The sequence below is a fragment of the Pseudophryne corroboree genome, chromosome 4 (genome assembly GCF_028390025.1).
Source record: "Pseudophryne corroboree isolate aPseCor3 chromosome 4, aPseCor3.hap2, whole genome shotgun sequence".
Classification (NCBI taxonomy): Eukaryota; Metazoa; Chordata; class Amphibia; order Anura; family Myobatrachidae; genus Pseudophryne; species Pseudophryne corroboree.
Window position 1 is genome coordinate 92,517,084 of NC_086447.1, and position 25,564 is coordinate 92,542,647.

The 25,564-nt window shown below is 46.3% G+C and overlaps 1 protein-coding gene across 5 annotated transcripts in view; it reads right to left on the reverse strand.

Annotated features, from left to right (window-relative positions):
- Positions 1-20,574: 20,574 nt before the first annotated feature.
- Positions 20,575-25,564, reverse strand: part of LOC134908966 (protein eva-1 homolog C-like) — a 600,054-nt gene continuing 595,064 nt past the window's right edge. For all 5 annotated transcript variants that reach the window (XM_063915258.1, XM_063915260.1, XM_063915259.1 and 2 more), the window contains one exon: positions 20,575-22,612. In XM_063915258.1, coding sequence (XP_063771328.1) covers positions 22,245-22,612 — 368 coding nt within the window. In that variant the 3' untranslated portion in view covers positions 20,575-22,244. The remainder of the gene's footprint in view (positions 22,613-25,564) is intronic.

The window sequence follows — 25,564 nt, forward strand, 5'->3', positions numbered from 1 at the left end:
TCTTTAGACGCAGGGAAGGTTAGTGAGGCTTTCTTATTGTCAATGAAGTAAGCCTCCTCAACCTGCTCAGGTGTTGTGTCAGCAATATGCAACACATCTCTAATGGCCTCAATCATCAACTGCACCCCTTTTGCAAGAGATGCCACCCCCCGCAGCACATCCCCATCACCGTCTGCCATGTCAAAATTGGTATCCTTGTCATTTTGCATAATCTGGGCAAGAGCACGACCAAAACTTCCATAAAGATCTGTAAAACCTGAGTTGCAGACTCTTTTTGTGCAACCATAGTAGAAATCTGAGAGATCATACCTTTAAGAGAGGCTAACCAGTCAGGCTCTCTTGCAGGGATCTGCGCTAAAACAGTGCAATCCTGATTACATGGAATGGGATCATCCTGAGAGGAATTATCCTCTGCAGCATATGACACAGACTCCCTAGACATGGCTTTTTGGAGACAACAAACACTCCACACACACACACACACACACACACACACACACACACACACACACACACACACACACACAGGGAAGGGCAGACAGTTTCCCTCCCAAGAATGCTAAGAGAGCCACAGAGATTGGAGCCAACCCACACACAGCGCTTTAAGATATAAGGAAGCCCCTACCCAGTGCTTACTGTGCACCTTAATAGGTTACACAATACACATATATAGCCCCCCCCCCCCCCCCCCCCGCTTCTACAACCCCCTGGTACGGTACAAGATAGCTGGAGTTGACTTGGAGGGACAGCTCTCCCTGTCATCGCTTCTGCAGGCAGGAAAATGGCCCTGAACGCTGCTGGGTCCACTCTGAGGAGAAGCTCCGCCCCCTTTCATAGCGCTGCTTCCCGCTCTCCTGGAGTTTATACTGGCCTGAGGAATTGTGCTGGCAGCGATCCTGGGACCCTGACAGGCTTGCTGGCAGTGTAGGGTGTAGGTGCTGGCTCAGGGCACCCCTCACAGTGCCGCACTATGTACCGCTGAGCCCAGGAGCGCAGTTAGTACTGTGCTCCCTACCCTGTTGCCGCCATCTTCACACCGGCTCCCTGCTTGCCAGGGGGGCCGGTGACTAACTCGCCACTGAAGTCTTCTGGCTGTGTAAGGGGGTGGCGGCATGCTGCTGGGGTGAGCGATCACCTGTGGCGGCGAACGTTCAATCCCCTGAGGAGCTCAGTGTCCTGTCAGCAGAGATAGTGGCTCAGACCCCTCAGGGCAGACACTGCTCCCTTCCTTAGTCCCTCGAAGCAGGGAGGCTGTTACCAGCAGCCTCCCTGTGCCTAAACTCTAAATAAATAAAAAAAAACCTAAAAGAACTCCTATGGAGTTCCCCTTGCTGTGACCGGCTCCTCTGGGCACATTTTCTAAACTGAGTCTGGTAGGAGGGGCATAGAGGGAGGAGCCAGCCCACACTCTTAAAGTGCCAGTGGCTCCTAGTGGACCCATCTATACCCCATGGTACTAATGTGGACCCAAGCATCCTCTAGGACGTAAGCGAAAATTAGTTAAGGACTTAGATTAGGAAAAAATACCTTCTGGGTCTATCACATCCAACTCCAAAGAGAAAAATGTGAACACAGCAATAGAAATAAAAAATAGGAATGAAAATGAAACACTGAAGCCATAGATGATACACTGTAGCCAGGGATTATGCACTGTAGCTACGGATGATACACTGTAACTAGGGATGATACACTGTAACCAGAGATAATACACTGTAGCCAGGGATAATACACTGTAGCCATCGATGATACACTGCAGCCTGGGCTATTGCACTGTAAGCAAGAATGATGCATTGTAGTCAGAGATATTAAACTGTAGCCAGTAATATCACACTGTAGCCAGGGATGATGCACTGCAGCTAGAGACAGAGCAGTAAGTATACTATTTGGTGCCCTGTGCCAGAGAGAGAATTGGCACCTCCCCAGCCCCCCCCCCCCCCCCCCCCTCCCCATTTTTTTCAATAGGGACATAGGGGCTAATTCAATAAGGATAGCAAATTCTGGTAATCAGCAGAATTTGATAATAATTTTCAGATGCGCTCGATGTTACTTGAGCGCATATGAATAATTAATCAGGCGCACAGAAAGAATCAATAAAACTACCTGTATGAACAAAGATTATTCTATAGAATATATTGTGTAGCTTTAAGCTACATAGCAGCTCCTATAAGACATTCTGGATGTCAATTAGAGTAAATATGTAGATCTTTGATAGACTAAAAACAAAGATAAGGAGCGCTGATTTGCAATAACAATTAATTAATTTAATATCAATTTAAAAACACATATACATGTAACAGAATCTCAAATGGATATCTAAAAAAGCTGATACTTCAAAAGGCTCATAGTTGTGCACATGACTCTAATTAAATGGACACATCGGTTTTGAGTTTTTAATTAGAGTCATGTGCACAACTATGAGCCTTTTGAAGTATCAGCTTTTTTAGATATCCATTTGCGATTCTGTTACATGTATATGTGTTTTTAAATTGATATTAAATGAATTAATTGTTATTGCAAATCAGCACTCCTTATCTTTGTTTTTAGTCTATCAAAGATCTACATATTTAATCAGCAGAATTTGCAATCCTTTGGATGGCATGCTGGGGGCCGCTCATCGTTGGACAAGGCTGCCCAGCATACTGACCGGCGCCTCCCCCCCCTTGATGAAGCAGAAATTGAGATCGCCTCGCAATTTCTGCTTCATCATAAAAAATCTTGATGCCTCCTGCCGCCCGCAGGAGACCCGGTGCCATCTTACCCATCGCGGCGGCTGCATGTGACATCATACAGCCACCACGATCATGCCAATGAAACGCCACCATCCGCACCGCCCCGCCCACCGTTCATGTCGCCCCCACAATGCTCCGTCTCCTCACTGGAAATGGAGCATGCCCCCCCCCCCTCCACACCCTGCAACCGCCTCTGCCTGAATGACAGGCAGCGGTAATCGCTTTTTATGCGTCGTTGTCCCCCCCCAAAGTGCGGGCACATGTGCAGAATGGGTGCATGCGCCCGTGGGGCTATCGTGAAAATTTCTGATTTGCGATCCAACCTGAATTAGCCCCATAAGGCGCATGCCTCATGGGGAAGGGATATGACAAGATTCATCCCAGAGAAAGCCCATGCTAGTATGCCCCTTCCCACAATAAATATACACATATATATATATATATATATATATAAGACACACACATTTACCGCTACAAGAAAATGGATTTGGTCACAAATCCTCTTTACACCACATTCATGCACCTAACTTGAGATCTCGTTGTTATTCAGTTACTATAACCTTTATTAAATAACACATTTCACTACACTGCCATACCCAGGATTCAAACCTATAACCTGTTGAATTCTAATCAAACACCCTACTCATTGAGCTGTTTGATCTTGTATAAAAACTATATAAAGCTACTGGTACTTTGTAAAAAAAAATAATCACCATGGCGGCTGAGCAGAACTACTGTATGTAGTGTGCAATCTCTTGCAGCCACACACTACATAGATCCGCTCAGCCGCAATGCTGATCAGTACAAGGTAAGCTTCAAATAGTTAGAATTATCTAGCTTAGAATTATCTACCTTTCTATGCAAGAGCAGATAGCTCAATGAGTAGATTGTCTGACTGCAATGCCACAGACAATGGGTTCGAATCCAGGGTATTTCAGCATCTTGAAATGTAATAAAGGACAGTGTGACTGAATAACAAAGAAATCTCACGTTGAGTTCATGAATGTTGTATAGGTATTAGCGACAGAAGGGGTCAGGTTAGGAGACAGGGATGGTCAGGAGATGCTGGGCTTCAAAAAAGAGGGGGAAGCTGCAAGTGAAAGTAATTAAAACAGATAACTGACAAGTGCTGCCAACAGCGCCCCCTACCCTGTACACACCTAGTTATGGCCCTGGACAGAGATGATACACTGCAACCAGGCATGAACCACTGTTGCAAGAGAGGATACACTATAGCAGTACGGATGGTGTAATGGTTAGCATTACTGCCTCACAGCACTGAGGTCATGGGTTCAATTCCTACCATGGCCCTAACTGTGTGGAGTTTGTATATTCTCCCTATGCATGCGTGGGTTTCCTCCGGGTACTCCGGTTTCCTCCCACAATCCAAAAATATACTGGTAGGTTAATTGGCTCCCAACAACAACAAAAATTAACCCTAGTATGAATGTGTGCGTGTGTACATGTGTTAGGCAATATAGATTGTAAGCTCCACTGGGGCAGGGACCAATGTGAATATTCTCTGTAAAGCGCTGCAGAACATGTGTGCGCTATATAAATAACTGGTAATATTAATAAATATGTAATATGGATATTCCATTGCGCTTTACAATTAGAACAACAGCAATAGAACAAAACTGGGGAACAGTAATAGAACAAAACTGGGGAACAACAGACAGACATAGAGGTAGGAAGGCCCTGCTTGCAAGCTTACAATCTATAGGGAAATAGGCATTGATACACAAGGATAGATGCCACCTATTGCATAATGGTCCACCAGATTGCTAGGTTCTTAATGGGTTGTATGATATGATCACCCAGCAATGTTGGCCAAGTGTCAGGAGGGTGTGAGAGTAAAGAAATTCAAGATATGTGATGTTATGTGTACTGTACAGAGAGGATGTAATTAGATAGGGAAGCACTGAAGGTTATGTGTGTGGGTCTGGAATTCGATAGGCTTGTCTGAAGAGGTGAGTTTTCAGGGAACGTTTAACGGTTTGGAGACTAGAGGTGAGTCTTATTGTGTGTGGGAGGGCATTCCACAGAGTGGGTGAAGCCCGGATAAAGTACTGTAATTTTGAGTGTGAACAAGTAATGCGTGTGGATGAGAGATGCAGATCTTGTGCAGAGCGGAGATATCGGGTAGGGAGATAGTTTGAGATAAGTGAAGAGATGTATGTTGGTGCAGTTTGGTTAATGGCCTTGTATGTAAGTAAAAGTATTTTATATTTAATGTGGTAGAATACCGGTAACCAATGGAGGGACTGACAGAGCGGATATGCTGACGATGAACGTCTAGCGAGGAAGATTAGCCTCGCACCTGCATTCAAAATGGATTGTAGTGGTGAGAGCCTACGTTTGGGAAGACCGGTCAGGAGACTATTACAATAATCAATGCGGGAGATAATGAGAGCATGGATTAGAGTTTTTGCTGCCACTTGTGTAAGGTATGGTTGTATTTTGGATATGTTTCTTAGATGAATGTAACATGATCTTGAGACAGATTGAATGTGGGGAACAAAGGACAGTTCAGAGTCAAGAATGACACCTAGGCAGCGAGCTTGTGGAGTAGGGATGATTGCTGAGTTATTAACAGTGATAAAGATATCAGGTTGGTAACTACTACTGGCCGGTGAAAATATAATGAATTCTGTTTTGGAAATATTAAGTTTGAGGTGGCGAGATGTCATCCATGATGAAATGGCAGAAAGGCATTCAGTGACACGGCCCAATACAGATGGTGACAAATCTGAAGAGGATAGGTAGATTTGAGTAACTTCCGCATACAGATGGTACTGAAATCCGAAAGAGTTGATTAGTTTACCAAGAGATGTGGTATAGATAGAGAAAAGCAGTAGACCTAAGACTGAGCCTTGCAGAACTCCAACTGAGAGAGGTAGCAAAGAGGAGATAGAATCAGAGAAACGAACACTGAAAGAGCAATTAGATAGGCAGGATGAGAACCAAGAAAGGGCTGTGTCCTGAATACCTAGGGATTGTAGTGTTTGTATGAGAAGAGAATGGCCAACAGTGCCAAAAGCAGCAGAGAGATCTAGAAGAATAAGTAGTGAGTAATGGGCTTTAGATTTAGCAGTGACCAAATCATTCACTACCTTAGTCAGTGCTGTCTCTGTGGAGTGTTGGGCATGAAATCCTGACTGAAGTGGGTCCAGTAGGCTGTGTGAGTAAAGAACGTGTGTGAGGCAAGTGTCTCAAGTAGCTTGAAGGGGCATGGGAGCTGAGAGATGGGATGGTAGCTTGAGAGAGAGTTAGGGTCAGAGTTTTGTTTTTTTCAGTATGGGAGTAATCATTGCATGCTTGTACAGAGAAGGAAAGATACCAGTAGACAGAGAGAGATTACAGATTTTAGTTAAGGTTGGTATGAGCACAGCAGACAGAGCTTTACCAATTTGTGAGGGTATAGAGTCAAGGGGAGAGGTAGTAGAGTAGGTAGATGAAAAGAGTGCAGATACTTCATCTTCATTTGTAGGATCAAATGAAGAGTAGGTGTTAGAAGGTTCAGGGAGGGAATTGATCAGATCAATGGCTGTGGAAGAGCATAGCATTTCATTTCAGATCTTATAAATCTTGTCTTTGAAATAGGAAGCAAGATCTTGCGCACTGACAGTGGCTGGTGGGTTGGGTGAGGGAGGGACAAGAAGTGATTTAAATGAATTAAAAAGTTGCTTGGGGTTAGAGGCTTGAACAGAGATGATAGATTGGAAATATGTTTGTTTGGCAGTGTCCAGAGCATTACGATAAGAGTGGTACACAGTCTTATATGTGAAAAAGTCACTTGAACTACGAGATTTATGCCACTGGTGTTCTACTTTACGTGAGAGTTTTTGTAGGCGTCTAGTGTATTTAGAGTGCCACGGTTGACATCTAAGGCTATGTGGAGTGTGATGGGTAGCCGGAACCACTTCATCAAGTGCTGTTTCTAGCTTTTGGTTAAGGTGTGATACAGCAGTCTCAGGAGAGGGGAATGTAGAAACTGGTGAGAGCAGTGGTTGCAGTGAGGTAGATAGTTGCTGAAAATTAATAGTGTTAATATTTCTGCGGGTTAGAGGTGGCTTGGTAGACTTCAGGGACATTGAGTTTGAAGTAATGGAGGAGAGCATGCAGGTGATAAGGTTGTGATCTGAGAGAGGGAAAGGAGTGTTAGTGAGTCCAGAAACAGAGCATAGTCTGGGGAATACAAGATCAAGGCAGTGGTCCTCCTGATGTGTAGGGGAGTCAGTCCATTGGGAGATGCCAAGAGAGGAGGTTAGAGAGAATAGTGTAGAGGCATGGGGAGATTGTGGACTGTCAATAGAGATATTGAAATCACCCATAATGATGGTGGAGATGTCAGAGGATAAAAAATGAGGGAGCCAAGCAGAAAAAATCTTCCAGAAACTTTTTTGGTTGCCCAGATAGGCGATAGATAGCTGCAACACACAGAGAGAAAGGGGTGAAAATCCTAATAGAGTGTACTTCAAATTATGTAAATGCGAGTGAGTGAACAGGTGGTAAAACAATGTGTGTGCAAGATTTGGACAGTAATATTCCAACCCCACCTCCTTTACTGTTACCAGGCCTGGGGGTATGTGTGAAGTGGAGCCACCATGTGACAGTGTTGCAGGGGAGGCAGTGTCTGATTGTGTGAGACATGTTTCTGTTATAGCGAGCAGTGCCGTAACTAGATATTTTAGCGCTGTGTGCAAGAAATGGCATCGGTGCCCCCACCCTTATGTAAAATAGGGGCAGTGCGCGCCTACTGTGCGTGCCAAAAATATAGCGGTGCACAGTAATCTCCATTGTTCAAATTACGCCGCACAGTAGCGCCACTACACCAGATAGAGCTCCCTTATTACACATTACGGCAGACAGATTCCACCTTTTTATACATAATGGCGGACAGATTCCCCTTTTTACACATTACGGCAGCAAAGTCCCCTTTATTTACACATTACAGCAGACAGCGTCCTCTTTTTATACATTACGGCAGCAGAGTCCCCTTTTTTACACATTACGGCAGACAGCGTCCACCTTTTTTACACATTGTGGCAGACAAAGTCCCCTTTTTACACATTACGGCAGACAGCGTTCCCTTTTTACACATTGCGTCAGACAGAGTCCCCTTTTTACACATTACGACAGATAGATAGAATAGATAGACAGATAGATAGACAGACAGATAGAAAGAATAGATGATACTTACTCTCTCCCCGCTGGCTCAGGCTCTTCAGAGCAGCTGCTCAGCTGGTGGCAGATCCCGGGCAGGGGAGGAGGAGGAGGGAGGGGGACTCGGGATCGCACTGTAATTGGTGGCGGCGCTGCTGCAGCTGTCCCTCTCCTTCCACATTGGCTTGCCGCCGCCGCCGCTATGAATGCTGGGATGAGGGAAGCGCATTCACAGCAGCGGCGGCCAGCCTGTGTGGAAGGAGAGGGACAGCTGCAGCAGTGCCACCACCAATTACAGTGCGCTGCTGCGGCTCCTGAGTCCCACTCCCTCCTCCTCCTTCTCCCCTACTCCTGGAGCTGCTGCTCCTCTCCGCGTACACAAAGGCGGGTTGTAATTAGTCAGTTTGATGCTGCCAGTTGTGCCCTCAGGGCGACTGCGCTGTGTGCTTGGCACACAGGTAGTTACGGCCCTGATAGCTAGCATATTGAGGTTTTTTTGCTAAGAAAAGGTCATGAATAGATGTTAATTTGCTGCAAACATAGCGTGCATTCCATAAAGCACATTTTAGTGATTTGGAGGGAGATGGTTTGTTTGATTTATATTTCACTGTGAATCAGCTGAATGCGAGCGTGGTATGTGGATGGGACCTGGATTTGGGGATATGTCACCAGCTAGTAGAAGCAGAAGAAGAGAGAGATAGGCAGAGGCGTCACTCACCTCTTATGTACTCGGTGCAGCAGGGGGCATGGCTTCATGGGAGGGGGGTGGCTTCACGGGGCAACCTGTGGGAGGGGTGTAGCTTCATGGGAGGGGGCGTGGCTAAGCACCATGACACGCATTTTTGTCACTCCAGGGGTCCCGGGAGTTGGGGCCTGCCCCCGGAGACTGACATGTCTGCCGTGCCAGCTCCTACATGGTGACAGGAGCCGGCTTTCTGCACGTAATGTTACAGTGCAGCACCCGGCTCCTGTCACTGAGCAGGAGCCGGCACTTTGGTGTCACCCCTCGGCTGCCGCACCTACCTTGTGACGCCACTGGAGATAGGTATAGTCGTGGGAGGTGATAGTTTCTTATGGTGACAGGTTGAGGGTGTTATAGTTAGTGTACATAGATAGGTTAAATGCTCATGAGTGTTAATAAGAGGGGAGTGGATTAATGAGGCTGCAATGTGTACAGAGCGATGAATAACAGGAATTGTGAAGGATGTTGCCATTTTATAGAGAATACCATGAAGTGCTATTAGGAAAAACAGTTTGTGGAACATGGTGCTTTTTAAATAAAAGTATAGATAGGTAAGTGCACAAGGAAAATGTAAGTTAAATGGTGACATTACCTGGATTCCAATGTTTTCCAATGTTTGTTCAACTGTTGGTTTAACTGTTCTTTTAAAAATTTCCTAACTTTGTAATTTCCAAACTTTGTATATTTCCAAACTCAGACAACTGCCCCATAACTGAATGCTAACATATACTAGGTCTAATTAACAAAGGCTACAGCTAAAGCCAATTGGACAGCTAATCAAAGGACTTATAATACCATGTGTTAAGTAAACACCACTCCATGGGGCAGATGTATTAAGCCAAGGAGACGACATAAGGAAGTGATAAACCAGTGATAAGTGCAAGGTGATAATGCACCATCCAATCAGCTCCTAACTGTTAATTTACATATTGGAGCTGATTGGCTGGTGTGTTTATCACCTTGTGTGATACCCGCGTTTGGGGTATCCCTTCTGCTAGTTAAACCAGTTGCAGATGCACTGTGAGGATTAAAATCCTTTTTACACTGGTTGCTAAGGAACTATGGCAACCAGGAGAGGAATATGTATAGCACTAGGACCCTGGGCTTTCCATCAGGATCCCTGCAGAGCGGGAAGCTGGGAGCGCTCTGATTGGCCGTGTTGTGTGGGGAGAGAAGCAGGAAGGAGAACTGCAGTGAGCAGAGAGAGAGAGCAGCATGGCAGTGGAACAGGAGGCAGTGTGTCATGTGTGGGTGTGAAGAGCTGTACGCGGAGGTCTGGAGGCGCGCTGCGCTGGGAGAGTCTGGGCATCGAGAGACGGCTGTCATCCTGAAAAGCAGCAGTGAGAAGTGACCGGCAGGAGCTGGCAACAGCAGCAGATAATGCAGGTACTCTACTTCACCCCAGACAGCCCCCACATATAGGCACCCAGACCAACAGTGATCACCCTGACAGCTTGCAACATCACAGCCCCTTGGGACAGATCACAGCAGGACTCTATGTACAAAGAGAGGGACATGTGGGATTTATTTGGAGCTGCCTGCCATTGTACCAGAGAGAGCCTTAAGGGATAGGGTTGTGTGAGACCCTCTGCTTCCCCTTACCACTGCAATTGCAAGGAAAACACGAAGTGACACTTATCCCTAGACTGTTTGAGCTGCAGCACAATGTGTGTGCCAGAATTGGGTCATTTGCTCTGTGACCCACTGTATGTGAAATGACTTACTCCACAGCGCCCTCTATTTTAAGCATTGCTAGACTGTGAAATGACTTACTCCACAGCGCCCTCTATTTGAAGCATTGCTAGACTGTGAAATGACTTACTCCACAGCGCCCTCTATTTGAAGCATTGCTATACTGGGATATGACTTACTCCACAGCGCCCTCTATTGGAAACTGGTGCTATACATGGCAAGTAGCTGCTCCACGGCACCACCCGTTGGATTACAAATACTGTGCACAGTGCAAACTCATTCTACAGCACCCCCTGTAGGACAGTGATATAGCTGGAACATTTTGTCAGCAGCATAAACTGTACATGTCCAATCTAGCGCCATCTAGTGACCCGTCAGTATAACGCATGCATACTCATGAAACAGCTGTATAAGACGTCTGAGTGTTGAAATTCAGAAATGCTCTTGTGTTAATGTTATGTTATATTTTTAGTATGTGACTAAAAGTATCGTGGTTTATTGAATTGCACTGAACTTTACTAAGAGGTGAATTTAGTCACATGGACCAGTGACTAACCCTGTCTATAATAAATCTTTGTTACTGTATCCCACCGTAGTGGTCCTTTCACCTTTAAAAGGGGGGCGTTGACTATACTGGGGTATCCCCGTCCCTTCTGCCCAGGTCCTACGCAGCCTTCCCATGCAGATTCCGCCCGACGTCGCGACAAGCAAGAACCGAACGACCAGAGAGGCCGCAACTGGACAGGCGTGAGACTGCAGGTACGCTTAGCCACCTATCACACTTGCACTTATCACTGGTTTATCAGTTCCTTATGCCTTCTCCAGGTTAATACATCTGCCCCCATGTTTCTAATAAACTACACTCCCATGAACGGCTTCAGAAGAGCTAATATCAGCTACAAGCAAGTACTAATATTATATACATTTACATACACTGCTAAATTATACATTAGTGTGTGAATTCAGATTGGGAGTTGTAGTTTGTAGGATGCCAATGAGAAATCACATACATTGAATACACAGCTGAGGGTGTGTGTGGCTGAAAGCACAGAGATACAGGGATCATCAATGAGAATTCAAATACCTGTGAGATGAAAATAGCCAGGGATGGTACACTATAGCCAGGGAATACACACTGTAGGCAGATGAAGAGGGCCACAGTCGTTAGCATCCACAGCCAAGGAAGGGGGGGTGGGGGAATAGGAGTAAATGGTACAGGATGTTATCACAGGTGCATTGTGGTTAAGTCACTTAGACCTAATAGGACTCCAGCTGTGCACAAGTGACAGCCAGTTGATGATGACGGATACTGGAAATTCTGGATACGAAGTGATAACAAATCGCAGTGATAATAAATTGCAGTGGATATGTGTAGGGACTGGTTTATGTAGCAAGACAATTAGTGTTTCTTCACAACTTGGATGTTATCTTTAGCGTCCCATGCCCTTATAACAGAAGACTGCTAAATTACAAAAATGTAGATTAGCACACGCGGCCATGGACAGGTTGGGGAGCTTACTGTACTATGGAATGTAACAATACAGCATGACGGTCACCATTCCTAGGTGGAACTCATAATACTGCCAACCTATTGCAACCTAACCCACTGTTTTCCCAGCTGTGGTCCAAAACTGAGGACTGCGGGCAAGCATGAATACTGCACGTCCTGTCATTCCACCTGCAATTCATTCCTTTACGTGGAATCCAGACAATGCACAAGGAAATGTGCTTAAGGGACACATCATTTGTACATAGGGGCGTGGAAAGCCATGCAAGGTCGAGTGTGGCCTAAAAAGGGGGCATGCCCACGCCCCTAAAAATAATATGTAAAAAAAATAAATAAATACGGGCGAATTCCACTGGAGGCGTCATTCTAATCCAGGGGGACGGAGGGGGACGTGGGGGAGGGAACCCGCTTACTACCCTAATAAACAGCCTAACCCTAGTTGCATGTGTTGACATTGTGGCTGTTGACAATCACAATGTAAACATCTTGAAGGTGTCGACATTGTGGATGCTGACATGTTACCTGTCAGCATTCAGAACATGTCGACATTATGGTGCCAACATAATGAAAGTTGTCATCCTGACTGGAACCCCCGGGTTCCGATGAGTGCTCAGCAAAGCCTCCATTTGGGTCTGACGCATGAGTCTGAAGCATCTAGGGTCGCTGTTCCATCTGCAGCCATGGCAGCCTGTTTATGCTTTGTGATCATCCACCGTTTATGCCAAATTCCCACCTGTCTTCACGCAGATGGCCGGCCCGCCCACTGTTATTCAGACCGCAGTGTCAGGCTCCGAAAGCCTTCCCTCCGGCGGGTGCTCCCGCGGGTTACCGTCCCGTTGGTTGGCGGTCGTGGCGAGGAGCTGCTGGCGGCGGGTCCTCTTGGACGGATGTGAAGCTGCGGGGGCAGAGGGTCTGGAGAGCCGGGTGCTGCGGCGGGGATCGCTGCGGTAAGGTCCTCTAGTGGTGACACAGTATAGTGTGTCAGAGACAGAAGCTGGCTAAAGCTGTGTGCTAACAGCTAAGTATGTCTCATGTGATGGGGGCAGCCATGTTGGAGACCAAAGTATTACAATGAAGTTCCCAATCTGTGTCCAGACAATCCTGCGTGTTCTCCCCTTACAAAAGGGGGCTGGCTCATAGGGAGAGTGCCAGTGCTTCAAGTTACCTCCTTGTGAAAGGTTTTCCAGAGCTCTGTGCTCCCAGGTTACTTCTGGTTCCCTGGTCCTGGTTGCCCTCATCCGTCGGTTACCTAAACGCTGCTGCAGTCCTGCTGTCTAAGTCCGTTGCCACTCGTGGAAGTGCTCACGGGGTCCCAGGTCGTAGAGGAGCTCCAGGTGCTAACGGCGGTTCCCGCAGACGTCTTCATTTCTTCAAAGTCCAAGTTCTTCAGCCTCGTCTTTCAATCACAAACCACAGTCTTCATTTCTTCAAAGTCCAAGTTCTTCAGCCTCGGCCTATCAGCCCTTTCTGGACGTGTTCAGTAAGCAAGGGGCGGATACCTTGCCTCCCCACCAAAGTTGGGACTGCCCTATTGATTTACTGCCTGGTAAAACACCTCCCAGAGGCCGAACGTACCCTTTATCTCTTCCAGAAACCGATGTCTGAGTATATACAGGAGAATTTGGCCAAAGGGTTTCTTCGCCCTTCCTCTTCTCCAGCCGGGGCAGGGTTTTTTTTTTTTATAAGAAGAAGGACGGGGGCCTATGGCCTTGCATCGACTACCGGGGCCTCAATGAAGTTACAGTTAAGAACAGATACCCCTTGCCCTTGATTCCCGAACTATTTGACCGAGTAAAGGGGGCTACCATTTTCACTAAATTGGACCTGCATGGAGCTTATAACCTTATACGCATTCGCACAGGAGACGAGTGGAAGACTGTGTTCAATACTCGCGACAGGCATTACCAATATCTGGTGATGCCCTTTGGCTTATGCAATGCTCCAGCAGTCTTCTAGAATTATGTCAACAAATTATTCCGAGATCTCCTCTATAAGTGCCTGGTTGTGTATCTGGACGATATTCTAATATTTTCCAAAGATCTGAAAGTCCATTGGGAACAGGTCAGAGAAGTCTTGAGATGTCTAAGGGAAAATCTACTCTTTTGTAAACTGGAGTAGTGCACGTTTGAGGTACCCTCCATCCCTTTCTTAGGTTACATCATTTCCGGGAGGGAATTACAGATGGATCTTGCCAAAGTCCAAGCAATCAGAGATTGGACCCTTCCTACCACTCTGAAGGGAATCCAGCGGTTTTTAGGCTTCACCAATTTCTATAGGAAGTTTATTAAAGATTTTTCCTCCATCATTGCCCCGATTACAGCACTAACAAGAAAAGAGTCTAATTCTGCAGCTTGGCCACCTGAGGCACTAAAAGCCTTTTCGTTTCTAAAAGAGGCCTTCATGTCTGCTCCTATCCTTCAGCAACCTGATCTCAGTCGTCCTTTTCAGGTGGAGGTGGATGTTTCTTCAGTAGGAGTGGGGGCCGTCTTATCCCAGTACTTCGAGGATCAGAAAGCTCATCCTTGTGCTTATTTTTCCCGAAGATTCTTTCCGGCAGAAGAAAACTACGCCATTGGAGAACAAGAATTGCTTGCCATAAAACTTACTTTTGAAGAGTGGAGGTACTTGCTGGAAGGAGCTCAGCACTCAATCTCAGTAACCACGGATCACAAAATCTTTTATATCTTCAAACCGCCCGATGTTTAAACCCACGGCAAGCCAGGTGGGCACTGTTCTTCTCCCGTTTTTCTTTCAAGCTCAGTTATCGTCCAGGGTCTCTTAATCGGAAAGCAGATGCGCTCTCTCGTTCATTGAGTTCAGATGAGTCCACAGATCTTCCGAAGAGACAATTTATCCTAGATCCTGCCTCCTTTGCTGCAACTCGTACTACTTTGCTTCCTCCACCAGGAAAAACCTTTGTTGCACCAGAACTCCGAAAAAGACTGCTCACGTGGGCTCAACCTCACCGTGTATGGGACACGCAGGTAGCCTCAAGACTCTTAAGTTCATCCAACGCTCCTATTGGTGGCCTCATCTGAAGACTGATGTTTTGGAATTCATAGCTGCCTGCCCAAAGTTCGCCCAACATAAAAGTCCAAGAGGATCACCATCGGGTCTTCTTCATCCGCTATCGGTTCCACAAAAACCCTGGACACACATCTCCATGGATTTTATAACTGACCTACCTGTCTCCAGAGGACGAAACACCATTTGGGTCATTGTGGACCAATTTTCCAAAATGGCGCACTTTGTCCCACTCACAGGTCTTCCAACCGCTCCAAACTATCAAAATTGTTCATATCAGAAATCTTCTGGTTACATGGACTTCCACAAGAGATAGTTTCTGATCGAGGGCCTCAATTTGTGGCTAAATTCTGGAGAGCATGGAGTTCAGCTCTTGGAATGGAATTAAGTTTCTCCTCTGCATACCATCTCCACACGGATGGCCAGACTGAGAGAGTGAACCAAGACTTAGAGACTTTCCTACGACTCTTCATGTCTTCTTCTCAGGACGATTGGTTGGACTATCTTCCATTTGCTGAATTTGCTCATAATACTCTCTACCATTCCGCTACCCATTACACACACTTTTATGTGAATTATGGACTTCATCCACGTGTTCCTGCTTTCCAATCTCTTCCAGCTCTCGAAGTACCTGACGCAGAGTTAGCCCTTCAGAAATTCACTAAGATGTGGAAACAAGTTCATGAGGCTCTGCTTAAAACATCCAATAAATACAAATTTTTTGCAGATCGGAAACGGAAGGCTGTCCCTAGTCTCAAAGTGGGTGATCAAGTCTGGATTTCTACTCGAAACTTAAGACTCAAGGTCCCTTCCAAGAAATTTTCCCCCAGATTCATTGGACCATATCCTATTGAAAAAGTATTGAATCCAGTAGCATACAAAGTGACGTTGCCTCCGTACTTGAAAATCCCAAATGCATTTCACATCTCCTTATTTAAGCTTTTCATACTTAACCGTTTTCGGGCTGCACTCCCTAGACCTCCCAAGGTGCAAGCTGCTCAAGGAGAAGAATTTGACCGTCGTAAAAGATATGGTCGTCTCCAATATCTTACTGATTGGAAGGAATATGGACCGGAGGAAAGGTCCTGGGTTTCTGAAGAGGACGTCCATACTCCAAGATTAGTCCGGAACTTTCATACCAAGAATCCGATGAAAGCACAAGGGTGTTCAGAGCCCACCCTAAAAAGGGGGGGTACTGTCAGGCTCCGGAGCCTTACCTCCGGTGGGTGCTCCCGCGGGTTACCGTCCCACTGGCTGGCGTGGCTGCAGCGTCAGGTCCTCCTGGACGTATGTGCGGCTGCCAAGGGCCGAGGGTATGGAGATCCGGGCGCTGCGGCAGGGATCGCTGCGGTAAGGTCCTCTAGTGGTGACACAGTATAGTGTGTCAGAGACAGACGCTGGCTAAAGCTGTGTCCTAACAGCTAAGTATGTCTCCTGTGCTGGGGGCAGCCATGTTGGAGACCAGAGTATTACCAATGAAGGTCCCAATCTGAGTCCAGCCAATCCTGCGTGTTCTCCCCTTACAAAAGGGGGCTGGCTCAGAGGGAGAGTGCCAGTGCTTCAAGTTACCTCTTTGTGAAAGGTTCTCCAGCTCTGTGCTCCCAGGTTACTTCTGGTTCCCTGGTCCTGGTTGATCTCATCCGTCGGTTACCTAAACGCTGCTGCAGTCCTGCTGTCTAAGTCCGTTGCCACTCGTGGAATCCCTCACAGGTCATAGAGGAGCTCCAGGTGCTAACGACGGTTCCCGCAGACGTCTTCATTTGTTGCAATCATCGCCTTATGTCATAACATTGTAGCTTCATTTATCTTCATCTGTGTTGCGGGTGTAATTATCCGGATGTGTTTTTCTGTACTAATGGATAATAACTCAGTACTACTTTGCAGGTTCTCTGGGTGTAATTTCCTAAACCTCATTATAATCTTCATCAGTTAGCCAAGTATAATAATTAGGGTGTGTTATATCTGGGCTGTAGGGGATGGCAACCCAGGATGCATTGCAATATGTCTCAGGATTGGCCAAAGCACCAACATGGAGCAGGGGAGCCAAAGGAGGGTTGGATGCGAATGTCACCTGATTGGCTCATATATACCCTGGAAAGCCTCTCTTAGGTTAGGCATCCTCTGGTGCCCAGTCCCCCTTCCAATTGTGATGCAGATAGAGCTTCTAACTCTTTACTAAACAGCACAGTACCATTCCTCTTGTTCCGTATACTCGAATCAATTCCCAAGACATAAATATATTTTTTATCTGTATATTGAGTTTAAGTACCAGGATGCATGTTTCTGTATTATTGAATAACACAGTGCAACCTCTCTTACTCTGTATACTGAATGCAATTCCAAGGACATGATTACAGTATGTCATCTAAATGCTCTGTGTAATGATCATGATTTGGTGTTTTCTGTATGCAGCACAAGTACAATTTTGAGTGCCTTGTGTCATCCATCTGATGAGTGTATAGATAACTGCACAGTATATCTGTATTAAACCTTCCCTTCCTTGCCTGCCTGTAAGATGGTGAATTTATTTCATGATTGGCTTACTGACTGTTAAAGCTCTACATGACCTGGGACCAAGGTACCTGAAGCAGCTTCTAATTCCTTACTGTCCCACTCGCTAACTGTGATCTGTAGATGAAGGACTATAGTAGCACCTAGGACCTCCCTGAAGCCATCTGGGGGTCGAGCTTTTAGCTCTGATACGATTCTATGGAACTCGCTGCCCCACACAGCTCAAGAAGCCTCCACTCTAGAATCGTTCAGAAATAAACTCAAAACTCATCTGTTACTCACGCATTTCACTAATGCCCCTTGTTAAGCTTATACCCTGTTCACACTGCCAGCAATATCCCAGGATATTTCATGTGAACGCGCAGCAACCCAGGGATATTGTGCAGTGTGGAAGCACCCAGTTGAAATAACCCAAGTCTAGTGACCGGGCATTTCAACACAGGTATCAACCAGGGTTGCAGCAGTGTGAATGGATAAGCCGGGTCGATACGACCCAGGACCTGTTCACAGCAATGGAACAGCTGGCGACTGGAGATTATGTCATGCTAGAGAGTCTTGGCTGAATTCCACCCTATCAGGGAGACCAGGAGGTTGTGGCTCCACTGCCATAGTGATAACCGGCCCACGCTATGCACTGTGGCTCTTCCCAGGCCCTCTTTCCCGTGAGCTGTCGATGTTGGGTCAATTTTCTGGGCATCTTTTGTCTTTTAATATTTCGTTTTTTTAACTATGGTAGTGCAGAAGGGGTGGGTTAGGGTTTGACTGTAGAAGGGGTGGGTTAGGGTTAGGCTGTGGAAGGGGTGGGTTAGGGTTAGGCTGTGGAAGGGGTGGGTTAGGGTTTGGCTGTAGAAGGGGTGGGTTAGTGTTTGGCTGTAGAAGGGGTGGGTTAGGCTGTGGAAGGGGTGGGTTAGGGTTTGGCTGTAGAAGGGGTGGGTTAGGGTTTGGCTGTGGTAGGGGTGGGTTAGGGGTTGGCTGTAGAAGGGGTGGGTTAGGGTTTGGCTGCGGAAGGGGTGGGTTAGGGTTTGGCTGCGGAAGAGGTGGGTTAGGGATAGGCTGTGGAAGGGCTGGGTTAGGCTGTGGAAGGGGCGGGTTAGGGTTTGGCTGTGGAAGGGGTGGGTTAGGGTTTGGCTGTGGAAGGGGTGGGTTAGGGTTTGGCTGTGGAAGGGGTGGGTTAGGGTTTGGCTGCGGAAGGGGTGGGTTAGGGTTAGGCTGCGGAAGGGGTGGGTTAGGGTTAGGCTGTGGAAGGAGTGGGTTAGGGTTAGGCTGTGGAGGGGTGGGTTTGGCTGTGGAAGGGGTGGGTTAGGGTTTGGCTGTAGAAGGGGTGGGTTAGGGTTTGGCTGTGGAAGGGGTGGGTTAGGGTTAGGCTGTGGAAGGGGTGGGTTAGGGTTTGGCTGTAGAAGGGGTGGGTTAGGCTGTGGAAGGGGTGGGTTAGTGTTTGGCTGTAGAAGGGGTGGGTTAGGCTGTGAAAGGGGTGGGTTAGGGTTTGGCTGTAGAAGGGGTGGGTTAGGGTTTGGCTGTGGTAGGGGTGGGTTAGGGGTTGGCTGTAGAAGGGGTGGGTTAGGCTGTGGAAGTGGGTGGGTTAGGGTTTGGCTGCGGAAGGGGTGGGTTAGGGTTTGGCTGCGGAAGAGGTGGGTTAGGCTGTGGAAGGGTTGGGTTAGGGTTTGGCTGTTGAAGGGCTGGGTTAGGGTTAGGCTGTGGAAGGGGCGGGTTAGGGTTAGGCTGTGGAAGGGGTGGGTTAGGGTTTGGCTGTGGAAGGGGTGGGTTAGGGTTAGGCTGCGGAAGGGGTGGGTTAGGGTTAGGCTGCGGAAGGGGTGGGTTAGGGTTAGGCTGTGGAAGGGATGGGTTAGGGTTAGGCTGTGGAAGGGATGTGTTAGGGTTGGGGTTAAAACATTTACCATAATCCGTCTGGATTTTAAATGCCGGGATGCCGTTATTGGTATTCTTACCGTTGGTATTCTGTGTTTTGGGATATCAGCTATTTTGGACAAATATTTCTGCAGCAAAATCACCAAAACAATTGCAAGTTATGAAGTAACTTTTTGCTTTATACCCAAATACACATATAAAGTCCAAAAACTAGAGGAACATACCCAAGTTTTACAAAATAATAGAAAATCCTCATTATCATACCTAAGTCACACTGCAGGTATTCCGCGATGGTCATGCAGTGGCGGTCGCAGAGAGGATTTATTTGCAAAGTGAGTGACAGTCAAGATCTGTTGGGGGGCGGTGACAGGGGAATGGTGCACAAATTAGCAGCTGTGAATGTATTTGTGCGAGTGCACCTTATCCCCCACAAGCCCCTTCCTGCCAACCCCCCCCCCCTCCCCCTCTCCCCACACACACACACACTTTTGAGAGATCTGTGCAGATGCAGCAAGTATCACTTCATGCAGCGTGCAGCCCATTTCTCAATACTACTATACATAGGCTTACCATATTATCCCTATAGACCAGCACACAAATGAATTACACAGGTTCTGGGGCTGGCTGACTTCAAGTCTGCGTTTCCACTGGTTTTAATCAGCCACAGAACTTGTGTAATCCATAAACGTCATGGTTTAAAGGTATAGTACGGTAAGCCTAACTATGCACATACAGAATACAATATATAATATGAATATATATGTTTGCTTATTCCTACTTGTAGAAGTCACCACACACCATGACTTTTAATATCCCTAAATGCGTGTGTTATAGAGGACATACAGTAATTAGTGAATTAGTCGACCACACATGGTCAACGTGCATTAGATCGTCGGGGTCAAAAGGTTGACATGGAAAAGGTAGACAGCAGCAAAGGATGACAGAGTTAAAAGGACAACATGAAAATGTTGACACAAAAAGGGCGACACAAGTTTTTAAAGTTTTTTGGGTGTCATGTTTCATCATATGTGACCACAATTAATGCAAACATATACCCTCGCGGGCTTGCCTTGCGCCTCACACACCATGCTTTGGCCAAGGCGCCTCAGACAAGGTTACTATTCCTAATCGACCTTTAGCACTGTCGACCTTAGCACTGTCTATAATTTAAGTGTTGAGCTTTCGACCACGTCGACCATATGATGTCTAACTATTGACTGTCTATGTCAAGCTATCATCCGGACACCCCTTAAAATGTATCCCGGACCAGGTGGAGTCAGTTCCCTATAAACACAGTACTTTATCCCTTACACACAGCAAGCACTGACGAATCATCATTTTGTGAAAATGAGCAACAAAACGGTTTATTTGTTCTTCTCTCCGTCCGCCACATGCGGCCTCTCTTACAGATATGTTTTGTTTTCCTTCAATAAAATGTATAAAAAATATTGTTCATTGCAATCCATAGGGAACATTGCTGGTTAAACAGATACTCAGTAAGGCACATCCTCGTGCAGCATTTCCAAAAATACCTAGGTATATATTTATATATATATTAAACAAATGTCCACCTCTCTGAGGTTGTTATAATCTGACACATCACTCACAGGTCACGGTCACCGCACATTACTAGCCAAAGGGAGATATCAGTGGCATGAATTCAGCCCACAAGCAGAATCGGATGAATAATTAGGAACGTAAGGCACTTGCCTATAGGGAGTTAAAGGACAGGAAATGGTCAGCCTCCGTAGTCACATCCACGTCATGACTGGTTCCTATAGATACACCTGTTTTATAACTACAGGTTCTGAGACATGAGCCAGGGCAGGATTCTGGAAGGTGAGATCCCAAGTGTAAAAGGAATGAGGAACAATCAGTGAGGAACACACAAAAACTTCATTGGCGTCTCTCCTAAAGATTTGCATAGCATACATAACATAACACAATATACAAACAAGTTTGCTTTATATGAATCTTCATCTAGAATAGTCTACAAACTACATTGAACAATAAATATATGTTTTGAATAGAGGGGAGATTTATCAATATACCTTAGTATGAGGGGCAACCGTATACCCTCTACACATGGCAGTGCATTATCACAGACATCAAGGAGATGGTTGGGCGTTCCTACAGAACCACGGCCAGGAACCTCTGTGGACAGTGTTCTAGCTAAATTGCTCCTGGGCCAAGATATAGGGAAACTTTAATAGATACTGGAGACGTTCCGTCTTGGAATACTCACGGGGCTGCTGTGCATTGGTGTCGTCAGACAGTATTCCTGACTTATAAAGTCTTCTTTCTCTGTCTGCTAAGCAGTCATGGTGCTTGTGATTTCTCAAAAAGTGAAAGAAGTACCCATATTGGGGTTTCAGGGGCTCCCAGAGTCCCGGGTCCCCAACCATATCCTTTTTACTATATCCACTAGTTCTATTGCTTGGCCTCTGCCTACAGTGTAAATCCACTTCTGCTCCTAATGCCATACATTAACCATGAAAAAACATGGAAGTACAATAAGATATCATCCCTGAGGTGTCAGTACTACATGCTGCCAAACAAAGGAAGATTTCAAACGCCTATTAAATATTACAGACTGTTTAATCACCATGATGATTTTAGGTCTGAAAGAAACAAAAAAAAAAATGCCCAAATTATGGTAGAGTTCTCCAGCATTTCATTGTTTCGCTGTCCGTGCTGGTAACATAATCCCACGTGTCCTGTATGGTCTCAAACCACAAAGAGTCATCAAGGACCAGCCTCAAACATCATCATTAGCGTCTCAATGAAGACAGGCACACAGATCATGTTCCTCTGCGGGTTGTCCCCCGTGGGGTTGTAGGAATAACAGAAAGTGGAGGCATTTCCATCTCTCTGTTATGCTGAGGACCTGAAGGATTGCCAGAGATGCACTCATAAATAACTAGTTCCTGTGCACTTCCCGTCCAAGTCTCTCATGAATACAAGTTCTCATTGTTGATGCCAGTAGGTACCGAGCACAAAAGCAGTCCTAATAATAACGGTTGAGGCTCCTTGTTCCTGGGATGTCCGGCTGCCCGTTCATCCAGATTTCCCGAATGATGCGCTCCCTCTCTTCCAGCCTCTGCGCCCTCTCCAGTTCCTCGGCCGACGTAAAAACGTTCATGTTTAAAGTCCTCTCGAAGCGCCGGTGCCTCCTGGCAGACAGGTCTGAGGTGGTGTCGGAGTCATCACTGTCGCTGCTGTCGCTGTCACTCTCCTGTTTCCTGGGGGTCTTCTTCACAGTGGACCTCTTACAGTCCGTCCGACAGGATATCCTCGTTACCAGTGCCACCAGTGTCAGAATGAGGCCAATGCATACCCCTGATACAAAGTACAAGGCCGCTCTCTCCGGATTTTCTGCAAAAAAAATAATAACAAAAATATATTAGAGAAGACATAGCAATGACAATAACTCCGGTCAGCAATTATCACGGTTAACGAGAGCGGAGAAGTAGCAGAGAGAGATGTTCTAAGCATAAGTAGTAATAGTAAAATATTTGATCGAAACTGCATGGATCATTATCAGGCAAGTAATGAAATGTGCAGGAAGATGGCCGCTATTAGTCAGGTCCTCCAGCAAGTCAGAAGTCTAAGGTCCCGTCCCTTTGATGATCTGTGGGTAAACTGGAAACTAGCCGTCTCTTAGGCAGAGAGAAAGGTTAAGAGGTCCATTTATCAAATAATATTTGTGGCTATGTCCCCGAAAACAGGGGTTAGCCGCAAATGTTATGGATCTCCTGAATGTATAAAGGAGGGATCTCTCCATTTCCGCCGGCAGCTGCATCCTCCTTAGGTTTCTATGGTGGATGAGATGCTGCCCAATACATCAACATCGGGAAGGCTTCACATTCCCAGTATTGTTCCCTGCAGCTAATCTTCTGATTGCTGAAGCCCATTGTAGCCTATGGGCTACGGAGCGTAGAAAGAGGGACCGGCAGGGTTTCTCTAAACCCTCTGTCGGAAATGGTCTCAATGCACCACGGTCACATGTGACCGCACATCGCAGGGACGGGATCCTTTCAGAGCCCCTGTCCCTGTGGGTGCTGGGTGATACATCCACCTGAAGGGGTGGTAAGATCTTGCGCAGATCGCATTCAATATGTGATCCTTGATAAATGGGCTCCGTAGTCTTCGGGCGAACTTTACTTTCATCATGTTGTAAAGCGGATTAGCTGTAAGTTAAAGGAAAATGGCGCCAAATAACTATGTTCCTTAACGATGCTCCTGCTTGTGAAATGTGTTATATGCACACAGCGCAATGTTTTTGTCTGAGAACAGCCCTGTGGCGCACACCTACTGACAGCCGTAAGATTCTCAGGGAACACTTGTGGATACCCACTGAAAAAGGGTGCTGTGGGGCATATCCCACATATATTCATTGATAAATAGGTCCCTTTCAGCCTTTCCACAAATGAAGATTTTTATAAAAAGTACTGTAAGAGAATAGTTGCTGGTGTTCAGTAAAATTGGGGGGTCGGTATTTATCAAACCTTCAAAAGAGGACAGCAGTGTTACCCATAGCAACTTACAATTTATCTAGTACATTCTATATTAAATGGAATCTGAACTAGACAAAGCAAATCACCTCCATATATGGGGCATACGGTTGTGCTCCATAGGGGGAGGAAAGGGCGTGTGGATTTGTAGTTTAGTGCAATGAGCTTTAGCAATAATAAACCTTCTATTGGGAGAACTGTGTCATGTGTGCAAATCACTGCACAACTATAATATAATAATAAATACACTGAGACATAAAGAAAGGACGGGCAAAATCAGGCCAATATACAATGCACAAATACAACAAACTATGGGGGTAATTCTGAGTTGATCACAGCAGGAACTTTGTAAGCAGTTGGGCAAAACCATGTGCACTGCAGGAGAGGCAGATATAACATGTGCAGAGAGAGTTAGATTTGGGTGGAGTGTGTTCAAACTAAAATCTAATTTGCAGTGTAAAAATAAAGCAGCCAGTATTTACCCTGCACAGAAACAAAATAACCCACCCAAATCTAACTCTCTCTGCACATGTTATATCTGCCCCGCCTGCACTGCTCATGGTTTTGCCCAACTGCCAACAAAGTTCCTGCTGCGATCAACTCAGAATTACCCCCTATATACTGTACATTGCATGGGGATACCGCCCAAAGTGCACAAGCATAAATCTAACACAATTATATATCCCGCCGACCTTCTGACATGACTACCCACCCTTTTGGGTGATGACGCTGCCCCCGTTAGGGTGTTACAGTAAACTATTTTTTTTTTTAAATAATTGCACCGGGACTGGTGACCTGCCTTACTTTCCTGCCTCAAAAAAAGCCAACGATAAACAACCAAACGCGGAGGGAGAGTGGGAAGACTGGAACGACGAGGATTTGGGTCACAGCCCAAGGCTTTAAATAAACTAAAATAGAGACACATCTCTGGGCTGCCGTAGGCCAATTATTTATTATTTATTTACTTATTAACAGTTTCTTATTGAGCGCAGCAAATACCGTTGCGCTTTACAACCGGACACATGGGGTAATTCAGACCTGATCGCTCGCTTGCGTTTTTTGCTGCGCTGTGATCAGGTCAGAACTGCGCGTGCGTATGCACCGCAATGCGCAGGCACGTTGCACGGTTACAAAGCGGATTGTTGCTGTGCGATGGGTTTTACGAAGAATCCATTCGCACATCAGATCGCAAAGTGATTGCCAGGAAGAAGGCGTTTGTGGGTGGCAACTGACCGTTTTCTGGGAGTGGTTGGTAAAACGCAGGCGTGTCCAAGCGTTTGCAGGGAGGGTTCCTGACGTCAATTCTGGCCCCGGACAGGCTGAAGTGATCGCAGTGGCTGAGTAAGTTCTGGGCAACTCAGAAACTGCACAAAGTTTTTTTGTACCGCTCAGCTGCACATGCGATGGCACACTTGCACAGCTAAAATACACTCCGCGGTGGACGGCGACTATGCGAACGCTGGACTGCAAAAAACAGCTAGTGAGCAATCAGGTCTGAATTAGGCCCACAATGATAAGACAAAACTAGGTAATAACAAACAGTCATAGAGGTAGGAGGGTCCTGCTCGCTAGCTTACAATCTATGCGCACTCTCTAACTACCGTCCCATTTCTCAGCTACCCAGTCCCTCCAAGCTACTTGAGAGACTTGCCTACACTCGCCTTACACACTTTCTTAACTCCCACAACTTACTGGACCCACTTCAGTCAGGCTTTTGTGCCCAACACTCCACTGAGACGGCACTGAATAAAGTAGTGAATGATCTGGTCACTGCTAGATCAAAAGGCCTTTACACACTACTTATTCTTCTAGA